The following is a 23,929-nucleotide window of genomic DNA, read 5'->3' as shown; positions in this document are numbered from 1 at the left end:
GAAGACCCGGGTTCAAATCCCCACATGGGTACAATGTGTGAAGCCAATTTCTGGTGTCCCCGCCATGATATTGCTGGAATATTGCTAAAAATGGCGTAAAACCATACTCAGTCAGTAAGATGAAGTTGGGTGAGTGAGTTCTTATTGCTTTATGCTGCATCCGCAGTTTTGCAGTTATTCATGGCAGGACATTGGGTGCAGGTTTTAAATTAAATACGTGTCTTAAAATAATATTTTCAAATTTAAGTGAAACAAGCTAATAGTCTCTCCCATGTAATAAAAAAGAAGAAAGCAAAGTGAATACAAAATATATTCCACATTACGGCATCACATTCCACATTACGGCATCACTAAAATTAAAATCACATTGAATGTAAAACATTCCTAATTAAATCTATCATCTTGTGAGAAAACTGTACGTGTTCAAACCAACAATTAGACTAAACCAGCAACAGACATTTTGATAAAGTTGAACCATCAGATTCACAGAACATTGTATTTCCATTAGTTCCAAAAGCCAATTTCCTTAAAGAGCATCTTATCAGGGCCATGTGTGGAGAAACATCGTTACCATCAACATGGCATTTCAGGTGCAGACTTGTGAGGCCAAACAAATCATTTCATCGTTACATTCATCATTTCAAGACACGACACTGATCTGATTATTCAATTACCCCTGTAAGGAAACTAGCCACAGAATTAACATGTTCATTTTTCACACTATTTACACTTGGCAGATTCTGCTTCTTGTCAAAGTTTCTGGAAGAGCAGGTGTACATTTTGTGGCAAACATCAGTCGGGGGACCATGTTGGACTAGCCTCAGATGAGGGATATCAACCAGCTTCAGGAAATGGATCTGAACCAGTCTCCCATGGTAGATCTGGACCAGCTCACTTCTGACAGGAATGCTTATCGCTTCGCCCTGTTCACATTTGTTGTCTAGAGCAACAACGAACAACGAATCCTGGGCCTACTTGAACAAGACGATCTTAGCACTATGACTGTCACAAGTCTATGTTAGGTGAGGTGAAAGGGGTTTAACGTCATACTTAAGAATATTTCGTTCATATGACGACGTGCATGCGTGTGTATGTGCGGCGGCTTGTACGAGCCCAGACTTAAGCTGGTTTTATAGTGCTAGCTCACTGAGATACCACGCCGCAGTTAAGCATGAATACCCCACACATTATACTGACTCGGAGCCGACCAGTCCTTGCTGTACCCATTAATGCCAAGTGCCAGGCAGGGACCAACAAGCACCATAGTTTAACGTCTTTTGGTATGACGCGATTGGGGATTGAACCCGCGACAAGTCTATATCAGAGTATGAGAGTTAGGATCATCGAAGTGTAAGGTCCCATTGTGCCACTCTGGAGTAGTTGTTGTTGTTGTAGTCTTTGTAGTTGTTGTATGACAGCGTTCTCAGCAACATTCCAGCTGTATGATGGCGTTATTAGCAACATTCCAGCGATATGACAGCAACCAGTACATAGGCATGTTCCAGACAAACCAGTGATTGATATTATGACAAATGTCTCACTTCATCAGTTTAAAACGACGATTTTAACCAGTCAGAGAGAACCCTCTTACTCTTACATAAGGTGATTGTTTTAATGTAAGCTATATCAACACAGCCTGGTGATAGTTGTATCTGTTATGAGGTGATGTGAGGTGAAACCCGCGACCTTCCGCTCTCTCGTATCTGTTATGAGACAACCCTGAGGTTGATAGCTTGAGCAACACTTCCAAGTCACACATTTCAACAACTGCCACTAAAACAGACGGTGATGATCTATCACTTTGGTGAAACCTTGCAGCATGACGTGTACCATAATTTGAACATGATCATAAGGTCCTGCTACACCCAAGGGATGCAACTCTGAGACTACTGGGCTCTCTGTGCTCCCTGAATGAGTGAGTGAGTGTAGTTTTACATCACACTCAGCAATATTCCAGCTATACGGCGGCGGTCTGTAAATATTTGAGTCTGGATCAGACAATCCAGTTATCAACAGCATGAGCATCGATCTGCGAAACTGGGAACCAATGACGTCACATGTGTCAACCAACTCAGCGAGCCTGACCACCCGATCCCGTTAGTCGCCTCTTACGACAAGCATGGGTTACTGAAGATCAATTCTAACCCAGATCTTCACGGGACACTCCCTGAATGACATTCTAAACATTTCCTGTAGTCCAAAAGCAACATCACCTCTAGTCAAGCTGACAGCCTGAAAAACAACTTGTCAATATTATTCTGATAGATTAGGCCAACAGTCCTACTTGAAAAAAAACCCTTCCCGAGTTCATGCACATGAATTTGTTATTCCCAGAGACATTTTTTATTAAGGATATCCAAATGCTACAGTTTATTTAGTCAGCATTTTTTGCATGATGATGTTTATGGCAGGGGCATTCACATGCTGGAGTTTATACTGGGTGGATATTCTACGTGATGGTGTTTATCTTAAAGACATTCATGAAGGTGGGTTTACGCTGTATGGATATTTCGTGCCATAATGTTTAGTCTCAGAAATGGAGAGTCCCAGTCTCATCATCTACATGACAGAAGCATAGCCCAATGATGACTTCGAGCAGGTGTATCCCCAGGCTATATATTGCCAAACAACATCTTACGAACACCCTCATGTTGGATCTTGAAATAACGATAATTACAACAATGTGTTCAGATGAAACGAATCTTAATTGTGAGAATCCAATATTGACTGTTTATTTCCCTGAGTTAAGTTTGATGCCACTTTGAACAGTGTTCCAATTAGATCACAGCTTGTAGGGGTGAAACAGTATGCTCTTACCACGGTATGCTCTTACCACGGTATAGTACGTATTGCGGTACAAGGCCTTCGGTTCGGCCCATTTCGGTTCGGTATATGAGATATGATCATAATGCAGAAAATTGACAAGAGCCAAACCTAGATAGACAAAATGATTCGATTTCAAGACATTTTAGAAAAGGTTTTAAAAGGTTAATAAAATGATGGTAAGAAAACTGAAAATACCGAATTTTTGGATTGCATTCAGTATACCGAACTAGTGTTGGGAATTGGTTAAAATCTCATAATTGATGATTGGTTCATTACAACCGATCAATCATCGAAAATAATTGGTTGTCGTCATTTATGAAATGTCCCTGGTTATTTTTGTTCATGCTCAAATAAGGAAAAAAACCATGTAGTTCTTTGGGTTTTTTTGGTGCAAAATTTCATATCTTTAAAGGATGACAAGTATGTAAGGAACATAAATTTCTTAGAGTCTTTAAGATATATTCAATCATGACTTGTAGTGCTTATGAAATGTAACAGACAAAACCAACCTTGTGAAATATATTGTTAATGAAAACAAGTGTTCCAGAATTGTTTGTGTTCGATTATGAGAAAACATGATCGATTGCTTGGTCGTATAGTCACTGCGACCAATCTTCGATTTTTTCAATTAATTGGACCACCACTATACCGAACCAAAGGCAAATAGCGTGGTTCTACTAATAGCGTGGTATACCGTCTCACCCCTAACAGCGTGTAATCTTGTGGGGGGAAGGCATGAAGTGATGCAGGTCTATGATGTTGAACACATTGATGAAAACCATGAGGATGGGCATGGTCTTGAGAAACCTGGAAACAGTGAGTGAGTTTAGTTTTACGCCACTTTTAGCAATATTTCAGCAATATGACGGTTAGGGGACACCACAAACGGGCTTGACACATTGTTCCCATGTGGGGAATCGAACCCAGGTCTTCGGCATGATGAGCGAATGCTTTAACCACTAGGCCACCCCAAAACCTGGAAATAAAAAATGGGGTGAACTGGGAATTGAACCCATAATTGTGTGTTTCTGGGGTGGCCAAGGGACATAACTCTGAACAGCAATCAGCAGGGCAAAGCACAACTGGGCCACATGTGCCCTTTGCTTATCAGATTCAAACACAGCTTGTACAGCATGATCTATGTGTTGCTCTATCTATTCTCAACATTCTTATTTTTACATGCATCTCTATACAACTCTACTCAATGTTCACATTCACATATATCACATCTCAAATTCATAACACCCTTTTCATCACCCTGTTTGTTTGTTTGCTGTATAATAGTTCAAACAACAACATTTCAGTCACATCTTGACTTCATTGCTCGAGTCAGGACCAGACGAACCAGTGATTCACCAGACAAACAAGTGATTGACCACACAAACCACTGATTGACCAAACCAGTGATTGACCACACAAACCAGTGATTCACCAGACAAAGCACTGATTGACCAGACAAAGCACTGATTGACCAGCACTGATTGACCAGACAAACCACTGATTGACCAGACAAAGCAGTTATTGACCACACAAAGCACTGATTGACCACACAAACCACTGACTGACCACACAAACCAGTGATTGACCAAACCAGTGATTGACCACACAAACCAGTGATCGACCAGACAAAACCCTTATTGACCAGACAAAACCCTGATTGACCAGACAAAACACTGATTGACCAGACAAAGCACTGATTGACCAGACAAAGCACTGATTGACAAGACAAAGCACTGACTGACCAGACAAACCAGTTATTGACCAGACAAGGCACTGATTGACCACTCAAACCACTGACTGACCACACAAACCACTGATTGACCAAACCAGTGATTGACCACACAAACCAGTGATTGATCAGACAAAGCACTGATTGACCAGACAAACCACTGATTGACCAGACAAACCAGTTATTGACCAGACAAGGCACTGACTGACTGCACAAACCACTGACTGACCACACAAACCACTGATTGACCAAACCAGTGATTGACCACACAAACCACTGATTGACCAGACAAAGCACTGATTGACCAGACAAACCATTGATTGACCTGACAAACCTGTTATTGACCAGACAAAGCACTGATTGACCACACAAACCAGTTATTGACCAGACGAAGCACTGATTGGCCACACAAACCACTGATTGACCAAACCAGTGATTGACCACACAAACCACTGATTGACCAAAGCACTGATTGACCAGACAAAGCACTTATTGACCAAACAAAGCACTGATTGACCAAACCAGTAATTCACCAAAGCACTGATTGACCAGACAAACCAGTGATTGACCAGACGAACCATTGATTGACCACACAAACCAGCGATTGACCAGACAAAACCCTGATTCACCACACAAACCACTAATTGACCAGACAAACCATTGATTGACCAGATGAACCATTGATTGACCACACAAAAAAGTGATTGACCACACAAACAACTGATTGACAGACCAACTGATTGACCAGACAAACCACTGATTGACCAGACAAACCAGTGATTGACCACACAAAACCCTGATTCACCACACAAACCACTAATTGACCAGAAAAAACACTGATTGACCAGAAAAACCACTGATTGACCAGACTAACCACTGATTGGCCAAACAAACCACTGATTGACCACACAAACCACTGATTGATCAGACAAACCACTGATTGACCACACAAACCAGTGATTGACCAGACAAACCACTGACTGACTAGAGAAACCACTGATTGACCAGACAAACCAGTGATTGACCAGAGAAACGACTGATTGACCAGACAAACCACTGATTGACCAAACAAACCACTGATTGACCAGACGAACCACTGATTGACCAGACAAACCAGTTATTGACCAGACGAACCACTGATTGACCACACAAACCACTGATTGACCAGACAAACCACTGATTGACCACACAAACCACTGATTGACCACACAAACCACTGATTGACCAGACAAACCACTGATTGACCACACAAACCACTAATTGACCAGACAAACCACTGATTGACCACACAAACCACTGATTGACCAGACAAACCACTGATTGACCACACAAACCACTGATTGACCACACAAACCACTAATTGACCAGACAAACCACTGATTGACCACACAAACCACTGATTGACCACACAAACCACTGATTGACCACACAAACCAGTGATTGACCAGACAAACCACTGATTGACCAGACAAACCACTGATTGACCAGACAAACCACTAATTGACCAGACAAACCACTGATTGACCAGACAAACCACTGATTGACCACACAAACCACTGATTGACCACACAAACCACTGATTGACCAGACAAACCACTGATTGACCAGACAAACCACTGATTGACCAGACAAACTAGTTATTGACCAGACAATGCACTGATTGACCACACAAACCACTGATTGGTAGCATGATGAACATCCACTATTGTCCAGGTGTGATGACATGCTTTCTGAGTCTGTCCAACCAATCCATTAAGTCTCACTTTAGACAAGTTACCGGGGTCCATATGGGCCCAAATTACTTGAGTACTGGTTGAAACAGTTAGCCACATTCAACAACAAATGCTCTGACAACAACAAATTCTTTGACATAATGCTGATGTCAATCCTTCCTGATACATGATAACTTCCTGATACATCTAACTAACTGATCCAAGCAGTCATTAACCAATCAACATATTTATGTATCAACCTGACTATTCATCCAACAATCTGACTTTTCACCAGTCCAGTCATATACAGATCACCTTAGTAGGGGTGACTATTGAAAACAACTATTGCAATAGCGATAGTCTATTACAACATACTATTGCGACCAACTATTGCTTTACTATTGCAATAGTTTTTTCTCATCAAATTGTCTCATTTGAAGTCATTTCCCAAATGAATGTATAGTTTACATGAAATACAAACAAGTTGAAGTGGTTTCAGTCTATTTTAATAACTAACAAGAAACTTGAAACCCAGATCAAGTAAACAGTCAAAACATAAACTCAATGAAGCTGGAAGTCTGCACCCAAACAATAAAAAAATACAAAACATTTTTTTATTCCCTGTATCAATGGAAGTCAAGTACTAAACTATCGATTGTCACATATACTATCGATGCATCGATAGTTTTTCATTTCCACCATCGATTAATTGCTATCAGAGACTCAACAATTGCAATTCATCGATAGTTCGATGGATCTTTACAGCCCTACACCTTAGACATCTGTCAAACAACCAGGCGATCAAATAATTGATCAAACAAGTAATACATTCATCAGTTCATGAATTAATTCATCTACCAATCTATTTAACAAATCACAACCTCTCAATCCTTCAATACAGAAGTGAACCACGTCAAAACTCCATCCACTTTAAATCCACTTACCTATGCACCTACTGATGAGCATGTTATCTATTCACCAATACATTTATCTATGTAAAATTCCCACGCTGCTTCTTATCCGCCCACATACCTATCTATCAATCCAACAATCCATCAACCTGTCCAACTACGTAAACAAACTTGAAATTACATATAGTGAACGTCTCAACAAACATGTTTCAGGTGTCTGGACCTTTAACTTTCGGAAAACATTTAAATAAGAAATATCCAAGATGGCTACCTGGCAGTCATATTGAAAATCAAATTTTGAAACCCAATTATATCAAGAAACATCCACACAAATTTCCACCGAGTCATTATATAGAAACATAACTTGTAAAACACTGACAATTCAAAAGCTCAATATTTACCATGTTAGCTAAATTAGTAATATCCAAGATGGTTACATGGCAGCCATACTGAAATTCAAATTAGGAAACCCAATTATATGAATAAATATCCACACAATTTCCACCACGTCATTATACAGAAGTAAAACATTGAGGATTCCAAAGCTCAATATTTACCTTGATAGCTAAATACCTTACACTGATTTACAAAAATAACTTCACTTGATACTGACCCCAAGATTTATAACTCACTTGACCCCTCTGACTTACTAATGTTCTGCACACACCTTCCCAAAGAAACCCCATCAAGCAGAGACAATACATAACAGAAGCGTTTATCAAGGCCCAAGAAGCCATGCTTTCCTCAAGCCAAGGAAAGAAAGTTCAAAGAGCTGATCGTTTGAGGTTCAGAGAAAAACACAGAGTAGAAGGAGGGGGGTAATTAGCCCAACTCTGTGATGCTCTGTGCTCCTACAACAGTATCTCCCAACAGCTTGGACATCCTATCTGACTTCCAGTAAGTATCAGCAAACATTCCTTCTCCTCCCTCCCTGATCTCGCTATCAAAGGACAGAGTTGCTGTTCTATGGTTTTCTCAATCTTTTGTTGGCTTGTTTACTGAGAGCTTTGGGTTGTTTTTATCTCTGTTATTGTTTTGATATGATTACTGGCGTGTGGATGGGAAATAGATTTATCTAGATCTTATTGTAAGGGAGTTGGGTTGAAGGAGAGTCTGTGGAGTCCAGGTTTACCATGCATGATGGCAGCCTTGCTTCCTGAATGTCTTACTGGTACATTGACGTTACGCTGCTCAATGGGAAACAGACAGACACACCCTCTGTGCCTTATGCCGACAATATTCTGCTCCTTGTCAGACACACAGACAGACACACTATATCTCGCACTGTGTCTTATGCCGACAATATTCTGCTCCTTGTCAGACACACAGACAGACACACTATCTCGCACTGTGTCTTATGCCGACAATATTCTGCTCCTTGTCAGACACACAGACAGACACACTATCTCGCACTGTCTTATGCCGACAATATTCTGCTCCTTGTCAGACACACAGACAGACACACTATCTCGCACTGTGTCTTATGCCGACAATATTCTGCTTATTGTCAGACACACAGACAGACACACTATCTCGCACTGTGTCTTATGCCGACAATATTCTGCTCCTTGTCAGACACACAGACAGACACACTATCTCGCACTGTGTCTTATGCTGACAATATTCTGCTCCTTGTCAGACACACAGACAGACACACACTCTGTGTCTTATGCCGACAATATTCTGCTCCTTGTCAGACACACAGACAGACACACTATCTCGCACTGTGTCTTATGCTGACAATATTCTGCTCCTTGTCAGACACACAGAGACACACTATCTCGCACTGTGTCTTATGCTGACAATATTCTGCTCCTTGTCAGACACACAGACAGACACACTATCTCCCACTGTGTCTTATGCTGACAATATTCTGCTCCTTGTCAGACACACAGACAGACACACTATCTCGCACTGTGTCTTATGCCGACAATATTCTGGTCCTTGTCAGACACACAGACAGACACACTATCTCGCACTGTGTCTTATGCCAACAATATTCTGCTCCTTGTCAGACACACAGACACATTCGGTATTTTCGGTTTTCGTACTGTCATTTCTGTCTAGTCATAAAATGACAGTTTTGTTCATTCAAAATAACAAAGATTATGGTTATATTTTTATCCACGTTATTAAAAAATGTATGGTTTGGCTCTTGTCAATTTTCTGCATTATGATCATATCTCATATACCGAACCAAAACGGACCTAACCGAAGGCCTTGTACCGCAATACGTACTGTACCATGCTAAAACGTACCGTTATACCACTAATATTTATAAATGAAAGTTTTTGTTTAAACACATCACAGCAGTTTTCTTACACGTACCTGTTGTATTATAGTATTGTAACATTTTCCCCTTCAATCTCATAGTTGTTTGTAGTGTATGAAATAAGCCAAAAACCCAGCCCGACATCTGGGCTGGTAACTTCAAAAACTTACCAGCCCAGAAGAGATTTAACCAGTCCTTCTTAAATACTAAATAGACAGTGCCAGTGGAATATTTGAATACTTTTTTCCACCCGTCCATCGGGCTGGCTAACTGTAAAATTAGACCGTGTCCGGCAGAAATCTAGCCCGTCTTGGGCGGTCGGACGGGCCTTATTTCATACACTGTTGTTTGTCACGCAATTTGTGATGGCGAATATTCTTGGAGAGAGGTTTTATGTCGTATGAAGTTTTCCTGATCCATTTCACTTTGTGAATAAAACATGTTTAAACTAAACTATGGCTACTGTACATGTCTATTTATTGTGATGTTATTGGGAATAGTACCATCAAGAGAAACAGTGTTTAATTGTATACATAGAAGCATGGTCATTACTAATCTGTTCTGATTGAGTGAGTGAGTATGGTTTTACGCCGCTTTTAGCAATACTCCAGCAATATCACAGCAGGGGACACCAGAAATGGGCTTCACATATTCTACCCATCTGGGGAATCAAACCCGAGTCTTCGGCGTGACGAGAGAATGCTTTAACCACTAGGCTACCCTACCGCCCCTAATCTGTTCTGAGTTCAGAGTACACAGCCTTATAGGGAGGGAGTCAGGCTTACCACCATTACAGCATGAGTTACCCGGGTATATACAAGTCAGCTGACCATCCTAGTACCTGACTTACAGATTTCAACATGCAAAATACGAATTAAGTCGGAAAGCGCACGTTAATCCCCAAATAATAATCACTTTCAACATGATGCTGCAGTCCAGAGGCTGGTATCGTTATCAAATTCTCACTTTATAAAGGTAGTAGCATCTGTATCAGAATGAAAAAACTTGGTACATCTGTAAGTCTGTCAGCATTGTTACTCCAGCTTCTAAATGCCACTTAAAGATAAAACACCGAGTGATGAGCAACACAACATGTTTTTCCCAATTTGCCTGCCAAAGGCACTTTGTCTGGAATCCTTAACATATCTCTGATTAGCTTGGAAGATATGTAAATCACCATCATTCAAAGTATCTTTATTTCTAACAGGCTTTTAACCAAGGAATAACTGCTTGTTTTGATTTTCGGCTTACTTGCTGACAGTTTCAGGTAACTAGTGGGGTGGTGTAAATCTAACTGATGTACCATACAGGTAGAAGAGGTACCATAAATACACATGGTCTCCAGTGTGGTGCTGGTTGTGATCTGTAGGCTGGTTGTATATTGTCCTGTCTAATAAAAGTTGTATCTTTTAAAATTCTATTACCAGTTTAGAACAAAATCTGTGATAATCTACCGTACTTGTTATGCTGTCCTTCATTTCATATGTGACTTTTCTCTTTTACTCACTATACTGATCTACAAACCGTAGGATGTGAGTGAGTGAGTGAGTGAGGTGAGGTGAGGTGAGGTGAGGTGAGGTGAGGTGAGGTGAAACTGGGCTTAACGTCGTGCTTGAAAATATTTCGCTCATATGACGACGTGCATGCATGTGTGTGTGTATGTGCGGCTGCTTGTACTAGCCCAGACTGAAGCTGGTTTTATAGTGCTAGCCCACTGAGATACCATGCCGTAGTGAAGCATGAATACCCCACTCAGACACATTATACTGACTCTGAGCCGACCAGTCCTTGATGTACCCATTAATGCTGAGCGCCAGACAGGGACCAACAAGTACCATATTTTAACGTCTTTTGGTATGACGCGGTCGGGGATTGAACCCGCGACCTTCCGCTCTCCGTGCGGACGCTCGAACCACTACACCACGGAGGTGGTCGAGTGAGCGAGTGAGTGAGTGAGTGGCATGCCCAACAGATGCAACTCCAGTCTAGTTGGGAATACTGTAACTTGGGATCTGAGAAGATCCCCAGGATTCTCTGCTTTCAAGATCCTGAATCCATTCCACAAAACGATCTTAGTCCTCTGATGATTGTAAGTCTTTGTTTAGACATCTGAGTTATGATCACCTTAGCACTAACATCGCTTTGTGGAACAGGGTCAAGACTACTAGAACTGAGTGGTCAAAATACTCTGAGAGATGCCAACCCCAAAGTGTTGCAAATGGTAGTTTCAAGGATCAAAATTATTTTGACCATAAAATTAGAAGTCAACTAAATACTTAAAATCATGATGGATGCTGAGAAAGATAATATGACACTAATCAAGAGTGAAGCTTTAATTTCACATACCTCCAACAGCAGATTTCCAAATTATCAGCCTTACATTTCTTATCTTTTATTGTGACAATGTATATAATCGACGAAAATATATATGTTATTGTCTACATATCCGAATTGTAATGAATTTTCTTCAAATTTCGTAGAATTTCTAGTTCAATCGCATTGTCGTAGTTTGAGGCTACGACTACGATAAAATCGTAGAGGTTGGCATCTCTGATCAATGAATTCTGTCACAGTCAGTCAACCAGCTTGAAACTATTGTGCCACAGCTCATATATTCTTCTGCCTAGGACATGAACCACACTCATACCAGAAATGTCTAAAAGCTTGAAATTTAATTATGTTCCCAGAACTGGTAGTGTAACCATTTTCCAGGGCACATCCAGAAGATGCAATACATGGCTTCAAGACACAGTTACAGGATATCTGTATTTCTGAGGCTTGATGCCATACCTTCCTTTGGGAATGAGATAAACCCATGAACCATAGTAGAGACACCATGGAAAGCATTTATTACATTCTATTACAATAATAATCACGTGTTATCTGCCCCTGATTTGATGACATAGCTGGCAACGTGTTGACAACGAAGAGTCCCTTTGCACGATTATCTTAATTAATGGTTTATTTCCTTTTGATAGCAACCATATTTCAATGCATTAATTAGCAGATAAATCTTCTCAGTTCTCAAAATGTTGAAAGTTGTCTTGATTTGCTGATAACATTCCACAAAGGTCAACACACATTCGGTTTATCTCTAATATACAGATCACAGACTCACAGAGGCTTTAAGACATTCACACACCTAACATATGTTCAGAAATGATTTCTTCCTTTGACATGTCAGGAAAAAATCTAAGAGAGTTGCTATCTTCTTGATGGTGAAAAGTGGTGGTGCAAATGAACATATCTCTAGTTCTTCCTGAAATATTGTTTGTTCTTGATGTGAGGACTTGATGATTTGAACACTGAATATCTACACCTGTATAATTTTATGTGGCAGTAGATTGTGATGGGTTTCATGTGATTTTCAGAGGCAGGAAATGACTGAGATGCCCATAAAGTATAGATTGCTGTAGTCACCAAACTGCACGGGAAGTGAGATTTAGAGTTACCTCCCTTGGATGCGGTTTGACAAACATGAGCGAGTGAGTGGTGTTTATACATTGCTTTATTATTATTATTGTTATAGGATATTTATATAGCGCACATATCCAGGCAACTAGTGCATACTCAAGGCGCTGATATTTTTCCCCTCGATCATTGGATGTCAATCTCAATGGCACATCGTATTATCACTCTCAACTCCCTGGGGAGTATACAACTCTTGCAGCCACTAGGCGCACCGAGTTATTGTGGCTTTCTCATCCTAACGAGGCACCCATTCACAGCTGGGTGGACTGGGACACATAGTCACAGTACTTTGTCCAAGTTTTACTGCACGTTGCTCTACCCGCAACTAGGTGTTTGCATGTATTCATGTGGCCACCATCTGGTTATATACCAACGGATTCCTGGGTTCTTTTAAGTGCACAGGGTTGTGTACTGTACACTAGGGGCTGTGACAACACTGAAAGAGTCTGCATTCAAAGTTGACTCCAAGGTTTTTATACCCGGTCACAGGTGGGCTCGATCCAGACACCTTTAACAGTATTTCAGAAACAAGAGCAAAGCCTGAAGTGGTGAACATCTTGGACATTTAACACTATGGTGCACTCAGTCAACATAGACACTGTGAATCTTGGAGCCAAATCCATGACTTCTGGCATGGTTAATGGTGTGCATCATAGACTACTGGGCCACCCATTCCCAACCTTAAAGTAATATTCTATCTGCAAACTTTAGTAATTTCACAATAAGGCTTGGTTAATCAGAACGCTTCCAATCCTCACTCTCTTTGTCGGGCTTAACAGATTTCCATGTACCCCAGTGAAGAGCGAAGTGTTTTGTCAGCATTTAATCATTAAGTTACAGTGTTGTGTTGTAGAGTGTAAACAGTTCAGCCAGGCCAGGAACACAGGATAACCTAATCTGTGAACCATGCTCTTACTGATGCTGTTGATTGACAGCTATGTTTACCGGTCAGATGGGCAGCTGGCCAGGTGGGACCCTGTAGCAGTCTTCACTGAGCTGACCATCCAGACTACTGAACAAAATAATACCACTTTCCTTTTCAGTCCCTTGATATGAGAGACTGACTGACTGATTGAATTTGGTTTTACGCCACTTTCAGCAATATTCCAGCAATATCACAGCGGGGGACACCAGAAATGGGCTTCACTCATTGTACCCATGTGGGGATTCGAACCCAGGTCCTCGGTGTGACTACCCCCACCGCCCCTTGATATGAGAGAGTTTGGTGACACTTTCTTGATTAATTTGCTCAGAATTGTTTCATAATTGCATCTGCGTATGACCCATCTGTTCACTGCTGCCTTTCTGTAAAACCTATATGAACTATTTCCTTCCCCAATATTGTCACAGCACCACTGAGCATCTCTACTGTGGATATTAGGCGCTTTAATAATAAAGTATTATTATTATTATTATGAAATATTTGTTTGTCGTTCGACTTCACAACATTAGACCAGTATGACAGCACTCTGTTAATAATGGAGTCAGGAGGAGATATACCAGTTTATTACCCATATGGTGAAACATAACCAGTGTCATATATATCCTCTGTGCACATATGCACACATCACTTTTGCCTAGCAACCATTGTTTCTGTATTTCGTCGTCTGTGACGCCATTAAACAATTGAATGTGATGTCAATGAAGAGGGCCATCACACTTGCTTACCGTGCTTTACTGCACAAATGTACATGAATAAAATGGATAATAAAGAAATTATGACACTCGAGCAAGTGTCTCATACGACTTATACGAAACTCATGCAAAATTATGTATTGCTCGAGCGAGAGCTTGCTCATGTAATAATTTCTCTGAGTGATATTGTTAGAATCAGTCACGGCAATTAAAACATGGTGACACTCACTCACTCAGTCAAGTCACTTAGCTGAACCGCAAGTCTTCTGATAAGAACGGATGAATGTTAATGTTTGAAATCAAAGGAAATATAATCACATACCTGATAATAACACCTTCTTGTTCATTCTGCTGGAGTTTTTTTATTCTGAGGAGGCTGTCGCAGTCGTGTTGGCTGAAACACAGGCAGAGAGAGATGAATTGTATTTCACATCTACCACAGAGCACTTGTAAAGAATAAAACACTTCCCATTTAGATGAGCCTGAGCACACACGTTTCTTTCTGAAACCAAAATGCATTTTTTTCAATCATACTGTGCATTTAGTTCATTCACGTGTTCAAAATTGTCCATGTGCATGTCATGATCATTTTTGGTCTGATGTGATAAATGTGGTCACTAGGTAATGGTGTTAACAAAAGTGTGCCTTGCAAGTACTGGAAACTTATTTCAACGTAGACATTATGGGTTTTTTTATGTTTAATAATCACAAAAATACAGGGATTTTAAGCGTGATGAAATAGTGAAGCATTTCCTTACTCTTTACAGGATCGTAAACCTGCTGATAAGCTAGCTGCAGACAACTATTTCCACACACAGAGTTAAAGTGTATCAGTTCCTTGCCATGTCTGATGAAAACCTCTGATGACTGTTACAGTATATTTTACTGCAGCTTCAATAAGTATATAATACAAAAGAGTGAAATTAAAAGTTGAAATGTTCACTATGTTAGAAGTTTTGAAACTGGGTTGGATTGATCGTAAAACACTGCTTTGATTTGTAGGTTTATGAAATATGAAAACAGTAACTATACAATAACAATCATCTAATAAAACACAAACAAGCGTTCTCTCTGTGTGTGTTTGTAGTCAATGCCACATTTAGAAATATTCCTGCTATAAAATGGCAGCACTTACAAAATAAATCTGGACCAAACAATACAGTGATTGATATTAGCAGCAATTTACACCATATGGGTACATTGATACATTATCATGTATTATAGCTAAAATACATGGAATTATCATGAAACGGCCCTCCTATTATCAGAAATTTGCCCGCCGCTGCAAATGATATTGGACCGCTCAACCTTAACGATGGGCCACTATCTGTTCTGTTGTCAAGTGACGTCATAGTGGGTGCGTGGGCTGACGGTTCATTTGACATTGGCTTTGGGGCAAACAAGTCAAAGCAACCCAAATTCACGCTTTAGCAGTGCTAACCTTAACAACTGCACTTCGTCGGGCAGTTGATGGAACACCTAGGGCTTCCTCAAATGATAATGCCCTAAAAAATAGCATTACCCTTATATGATCACTCTGATCGCCACTTAAGGCCAGTTAAGGCTGCTGGGACCAAAAATGTCCATAGGTTTATCCACTGAATAAATACAAGGGTACTTTGAGTATGTTGAATATGTTGGATCATGGACTCTTAAATATGAGGCTGAGAATAAGGAATTGATAATCGCTGAATGTGTAGTCATAAGGCAACAGATTGACTGTAATCGACTGTATTTGATCACTGGAACATGCCCCAAAGATCACCAGCAGTACTCACATACTACAATCTAACATGTAAAAACCCTTTTCAGTCATATTTCATTTTACAAAATGAACATGAATTTACAGTTCTAGTTCAAAAACAAACAGGTCTATGTCCAAATACAAACATCTTCTGCAGTCTTGGTACATACTACTCGCAAGAGTGAGTGAGTGAGTGAGTGAGTATGGTTTTATGCCACTTTTAGCAATATTCCAGCAATATCACGGTGGGGGACACCAGAAATGGGCTTCCCACATTGCACCCATGTGGGGAATCGAACCCGGGTCTTCAGCGTGTCGAGCGGATGCTTTAACCATTAGGCTACCCCACCATCCACTACTCACAAGACTGACTGACTGAGTTTGGTTTTACGCCGCTTTTAGCAATATTCCAGCAACATCACGGCGGGGGACACCAGAAATGGGCTTCCCACATTGTGCCCATGTGGGGAATCGAACCCGGGTCTTCGGCGTGACGAGCCAACACTTTAACCACTAGGCTACCCCACCGCCCTACTACTCACAAGAAGTTGAGAACACCCAAATGTTTTCATATGACAACTGCTAAGGTTTTATGACAACTGCTAAGGGTTCCGGTTTCCGGTTGTTAGTGTTCTTTACCCTGTCTACAGAAGCATACATGTCAGAAGGGGCGTGGGTATTTTCATAGCGAGCGAGTGAGCATGTTTTTACGCTGCTTCTAAAAATATTCCAGCAATATAGCGACGGGGACACCAGAAATGGGCTTCACACATTGTACCCATGTGGAGAATCGAAACCTGGTCCTCAGCGTGACAAGTGAACGCTTTAACCACTAGGCTACCTCACCGCCCGTGTATTTTCATAGCTTAGAAAGTTTATCAGCACTAACCTTGGTAAAGCCTCTCTGTCTCATCAGCATGTCAACCTTGGAGTTGTAGAAGTCAAACACAAACTGGGCCATCTGTGACATGTCATCGATGACTAGCGGGGTGCTGTCTGGACGCTCTTGTACCTGTGGAGGTAACAGTGTTTCAGGTCAGGTATATATTTCAGAATGTATAAAAACAATTTCATCCAAAACAACTTGTCCTTGTTCTTTACACCAACCTCTAGTGTCAAGAAAAGAATCTTCCTTAGGTGAGCAAGTTAGTGAGTGAATGCTGTCAATCAGCTATTGGGTTTTCATGAGTGAGTTCATGAGTGAGTTCATGAGTGAGTTCATGAGTGAGTTCATGAGTTCATGAGTGAGTGAGTATAGCTTTAAGGTTCCGTTCATAATTTATGGCTGGGGTGGTGGTGGTGATGATGATTTTAAGGGGGGGTCACCCATATTGTTCTCGGGAGGTGTGTGTGGGGGGTGTCATCAATTTTGTACACATGTTTGTAGGGGGGTTGGTTCAGCAATTTTGTACATAAAAATATTTAAAAATTATGCTTTAAATATATGGAAAGGGGAGGGGGGCCCTAGCCACAAATTATGAACGGTCCCTAAGCAATATTACAGTAAAATCACGGCGGGGGACACCAGAAATGGGCTTCACACATTGTACCCATGGGGAATCCAACAGGTCTTCAGCTTTAACCATTTGGCTACCCCACAACCCCCGAAGATGAGACACACACTATCATTCGTACAACTGTATGATTGCCCATAACATGATATTGGCAAGAGGAAATATTTCTAAATGTAGTAATTTCACGGGTCCTTCAATTTACATAGCTATATTTGCAGGTAACATAGACATTTGAATTAACAGTTGGACACAGGTGTAGTTAATAAGTCTCACCTGTCTCCCGGGTGGGAACCCCTCCTGGGGCACGATGTGAAGCTTCAGAGGTCGGGACGTTAACTGTGGAACAAACAAAGATGAAAATACATTCTGCTGTTAACAATACATCTGTTTAGTGCATTGTGGTTTTAACATATACACATCTGAAAGATAATATGCATTGATATTTTCAGCCCTATTTAGAAATCAAAGCTAAAAAATTAAAATTTGATAAACAGGAGGATTAATAAGAAATTCCTGCTGACAAGCAGAGCAGCAACCAATGCCTCTCTAGTTTATCAAAGCAGTTCTGTCAACATACAGAATAGCATAGCAAACAAACAACCCTGTAGTGTTAGTTGACTAACCAAGTTGAATGTAGATGAAGGCACCAGAATTACCTCCTTTGACTTGCCCTGTTGGTTGGCCATGTTGCCAAATATCTCTCGTAATTAATCATGTTGGCTGTAGGTGTAAGTCCAACAACATTTTTGGGTGAGGGTATAAAGACTAACTTGCTCTGCTGAATGTTGGTGTTAAGCCAACTTACCCTGTTGAATGTAGGTATGAAGACTAACATACCCTGGTGTAAAGCCATCTTACCCTGTTGAATGTTGGTGTAAAGACTAACATACCCTGGTGTAAAGCCAACTTACCCTGTTGAATGTTGGTGTAAAGACTAACATACCCTGGTGTAAAGCCAACTTACCCTGTTGAATGTTGGTGTAAAGACTAACATACCCTGGTGTAAAGCCATCTTACCCTGTTGAATGTTGGTGTAAAGACTAACATACCCTGGTGTAAAGCCATCTTACCCTGTTGAATGTTGGTGTAAAGACTAACATACCCTGGTGTAAAGCCATCTTACCCTGTTGAATGTTGGTGTAAAGACTAACATACCCTGGTGTAAAGCCAACTTACCCTGTTGAATGTTGGTGTAAGCTCATAGCAGTTGCTGAAGAGACCGACTCTAGCGAAGATGTATAGACCAAGTCGAGCTCGGGACATAGCCACAACCAGACGGCGGACATCTCTAGAATATAAAAAGTAGGCGTTAAAAGTGCAATAAACAAATGTTGCCTACATGGTCAAAACTTTATTCAACCTTCATGTAATGTTTCTCTTTTCCACGTACCTGAGATGTCCGACGGTCTTGGTCCTAACGAGCGACAACAAGATGTAGTCGTTCTGCTGACCCTGGTACCTGTCCACAGTAGTCACCTGACAAAACATGATTACCAGTAAATTATGACACGATTACACGTACCTGTATGCTACAGGCACACAGACATATCTACATATAGCTGTGATACAGGTGGTATGAACAGATTCATTAACATATCTACATATAGCTGTGATACAGGTTGTATCAACAGATTCATTAACATATCTACATATAGCTGTGATACAGGTTGTATCAACAGATTCATTAACATATCTACAGATAGCTGTGATACAGGTTGTATCAACAGATTCATTAGCATATCTACAGATAGCTGTGATACAGGTGGTATCAACAGATTCATTAACATATCTACAGATAGCTGTGATACAGGTTGTATCAACAGATTCATTAACATATCTACAGATAGCTGTGATACAGGTTGTATCAACAGATTCATTATCATATCTACAGATAGCTGTGATACAGGTTGTATCAACAGATTCATTAACATATCTACAGATAGCTGTGATACAGGTTGTATCAACAGTATCATTAACATATCTACAGATAGCTGTGATACAGGTTGTATCAACAGTATCATTAACATATCTACAGATAGCTGTGATACAGGTTGTATCAACAGTATCATTAACATATCTACAGATAGCTGTGATACAGGTTGTATCAACAGATTCATTAACATATCTACAGATAGCTGTGATACAGGTTGTATCAACAGATTCATTATCATATCTACAGATAGCTGTGATACAGGTTGTATCAACAGTATCATTAACATATCTACAGATAGCTGTGATACAGGTTGTATCAACAGATTCATTAGCATATCTACAGATAGCTGTGATACAGGTTGTATCAACAGTATCATTAACATATCTACAGATAGCTGTGATACAGGTTGTATCAACAGTATCATTAACATATCTACATATAGCTGTGATACAGGTTGTATCAACAGTATCATTAACATATCTACAGATAGTTGTGATACAGGTTGTATCAACAGATTCATTAACATATCTACAGATAGCTGTGATACAGGTTGTATCAACAGATTCATTAACATATCTACAGATAGCTGTGATACAGGTTGTATCAACAGTATCATTAACATATCTACAGATAGCTGTGATACAGGTTGTATCAACAGTATCATTAACATATCTACAGATAGCTGTGATACAGGTTGTATCAACAGTATCATTAACATATCTACAGATAGCAGTGATACAGGTTGTATCAACAGTATCATTAACATATCTACAGATAGCAGTGATACAGGTTGTATCAACAGATTCATTATCATATCTACAGATAGCTGTGATACAGGTTGTATCAACAGATTCATTAACATATCTACAGATAGCTGTGATACAGGTTGTATCAACAGTATCATTAACATATCTACAGATAGCTGTGATACAGGTTGTATCAACAGTATCATTAACATATCTACAGATAGCTGTGATACAGGTTGTATCAACAGTATCATTAACATATCTACAGATAGCAGTGATACAGGTTGTATCAACAGTATCATTAACATATCTACAGATAGCTGTGATACAGGTGGTATCAACAGATTCATTAACATATCTACAGATAGCTGCGATACAGGTGGTATCAACAGATTCATTAACATATCTACAGATAGCTGTGATACAGGTTGTATCAACAGATTCATTAACATATCTACAGATAGCTGTGATACAGGTTGTATCAACAGTATCATTAACATATCTACAGATAGCTGTGATACAGGTTGTATCAACAGTATCATTAACATATCTACAGATAGCAGTGATACAGGTTGTATCAACAGTATCATTAACATATCTACAGATAGCTGTGATACAGGTGGTATCAACAGATTCATTAACATATCTACAGATAGCTGTGATACAGGTTGTATCAACAGTATCATTAACATATCTACAGATAGCTGTGATACAGGTGGTATCAACAGTATCATTAACATATCTACAGATAGCTGTGATACAGGTGGTATCAACAGATTCATTAACATATCTACAGATAGCAGTGATACAGGTTGTATCAACAGTATCATTAACATATCTACAGATAGCTGTGATACAGGTGGTATCAACAGATTCATTAACATATCTACAGATAGCTGTGATACAGGTTGTATCAACAGTATCATTAACATATCTACAGATAGCAGTGATACAGGTGGTATCAACAGATTCATTAACATATCTACAGATAGCTGTGATACAGGTTGTATCAACAGTATCATTAACATATCTACAGATAGCTGTGATACAGGTTGTATCAACAGTATCATTAACATATCTACAGATAGCTGTGATACAGGTGGTATCAACAGATTCATTAACATATCTACATATAGCTGTGATACAGGTTGTATCAACAGTATCATTAACATATCTACAGATAGCAGTGATACAGGTTGTATCAACAGATTCATTAACATATCTACAGATAGCTGTGATACAGGTTGTATCAACAGATTCATTAACATATCTACAGATAGCAGTGATACAGGTGGTATCAACAGTATCATTAACATATCTACAGATAGCAGTGATACAGGTTGTATCAACAGATTCATTAACATATCTACAGATAGCTGTGATACAGGTGGTATCAACAGATTCATTAACATATCTACATATAGCTGTTTTACAGGTTGTATCAACAGATTCATTAACATATCTACAGATAGCAGTGATACAGGTTGTATCAACAGTATCATTAACATATCTACAGATAGCTGTGATACAGGTTGTATCAACAGTATCATTAACATATCTACGGATAGCAGTGATACAGGTTGTATCAACAGTATCATTAACATATCTACAGATAGCAGTGATACAGGTTGTATCAACAGTATCATTAACATATCTACAGATAGCTGTGATACAGGTTGTATCAACAGTATCATTAACATATCTACAGATAGCTGTGATACAGGTTGTATCAACAGTATCATTAACATATCTACAGATAGCAGTGATACAGGTTGTATCAACAGTATCATTAACATATCTACAGATAGCTGTGATACAGGTTGTATCAACAGATTCATTAACATATCTACAGATAGCTGTGATACAGGTTGTATCAACAGTATCATTAACATATATACAGATAGCTGTGATACAGGTTGTATCAACAGTATCATTAACATATCTACAGATAGCTGTGATACAGGTTGTATCAACAGTATCATTAACATATCTACAGATAGCTGTGATACAGGTTGTATCAACAGTATCATTAACATATCTACAGATAGCAGTGATACAGGTTGTATCAACAGTATCATTAACATATCTACAGATAGCAGTGATACAGGTGGTATCAACAGATTCATTAACATATCTACAGATAGCTGTGATACAGGTGGTATCAACAGTATCATTAACATATCTACAGATAGCTGTGATACAGGTGGTATCAACAGTATCATTAACATATCTACAGATAGCTGTGATACAGATTGTATCAACAGTATCATTAACATATCTACAGATAGCAGTGATACAGGTGGTATCAACAGTATCATTAACATATCTACAGATAGCAGTGATACAGGTGGTATCAACAGATTCATTAACATATCTACAGATAGCTGTGATACAGGTGGTATCAACAGTATCATTAACATATCTACATATAGCTGTGATACAGGTTGTATCAACAGTATCATTAACATATCTACAGATAGCAGTGATACAGGTTGTATCAACAGATTCATTAACATATCTACAGATAGCTGTGATACAGGTTGTATCAACAGATTCATTAACATATCTACAGATAGCAGTGATACAGGTGGTATCAACAGTATCATTAACATATCTACAGATAGCTGTGATACAGGTTGTATCAACAGATTCATTAACATATCTACAGATAGCTGTGATACAGGTGGTATCAACAGATTCATTAACATATCTACATATAGCTGTGATACAGGTTGTATCAACAGATTCATTAACATATCTACAGATAGCAGTGATACAGGTTGTATCAACAGTATCATTAACATATCTACAGATAGCTGTGATACAGGTGGTATCAACAGTATCATTAACATATCTACAGATAGCTGTGATACAGGTTGTATCAACAGTATCATTAACATATCTACAGATAGCTGTGATACAGGTTGTATCAACAGTATCATTAACATATCTACAGATAGCTGTGATACAGGTGGTATCAACAGTATCATTAACATATCTACAGATAGCTGTGATACAGGTTGTGCATCAACAGATTCATTAACATATCTACAGATAGCTGTGATACAGGTTGTATCAACAGTATCATTAACATATCTACAGATAGCTGTGATACAGGTGGTATCAACAGTATCATTAACATATCTACAGATAGCTGTGATACAGGTTGTATCAACAGTATCATTAACATATCTACAGATAGCTGTGATACAGGTTGTATCAACAGTATCATTAACATATCTACAGATAGCTGTGATACAGGTGGTATCAACAGTATCATTAACATATCTACAGATAGCTGTGATACAGGTTGTATCAACAGTATCATTAACATATCTACAGATAGCTGTGATACAGGTTGTATCAACAGATTCATTAACATATCTACAGATAGCTGTGATACAGGTTGTATCAACAGATTCATTAACATATCTAC

General features: G+C 39.5%; 1 protein-coding gene across 1 annotated transcript in view; it reads right to left on the bottom strand.

The window, feature by feature from the left end:
* The window catches only part of LOC124275495 (RNA helicase aquarius-like), an 82,699-nt gene that overhangs the window by 5,522 nt on the left and 53,248 nt on the right, over nt 1-23,929 (bottom strand). The window contains 5 exon segments of the mRNA XM_046711079.1: nt 14,879-14,950; nt 17,190-17,312; nt 18,088-18,150; nt 18,991-19,102; nt 19,205-19,290. Coding sequence (XP_046567035.1) covers nt 14,900-14,950; nt 17,190-17,312; nt 18,088-18,150; nt 18,991-19,102; nt 19,205-19,290 — 435 coding nt within the window. The 3' untranslated portion in view covers nt 14,879-14,899.

The sequence above is a fragment of the Haliotis rubra genome, unplaced genomic scaffold (assembly GCF_003918875.1).
Source record: "Haliotis rubra isolate DU_JTF1 unplaced genomic scaffold, ASM391887v1 Scf2, whole genome shotgun sequence".
Classification (NCBI taxonomy): Eukaryota; Metazoa; Mollusca; class Gastropoda; order Lepetellida; family Haliotidae; genus Haliotis; species Haliotis rubra.
Note: the sequence above shows the minus strand (reverse complement) of the source record. Positions and strands in the feature narration are given on the sequence as shown.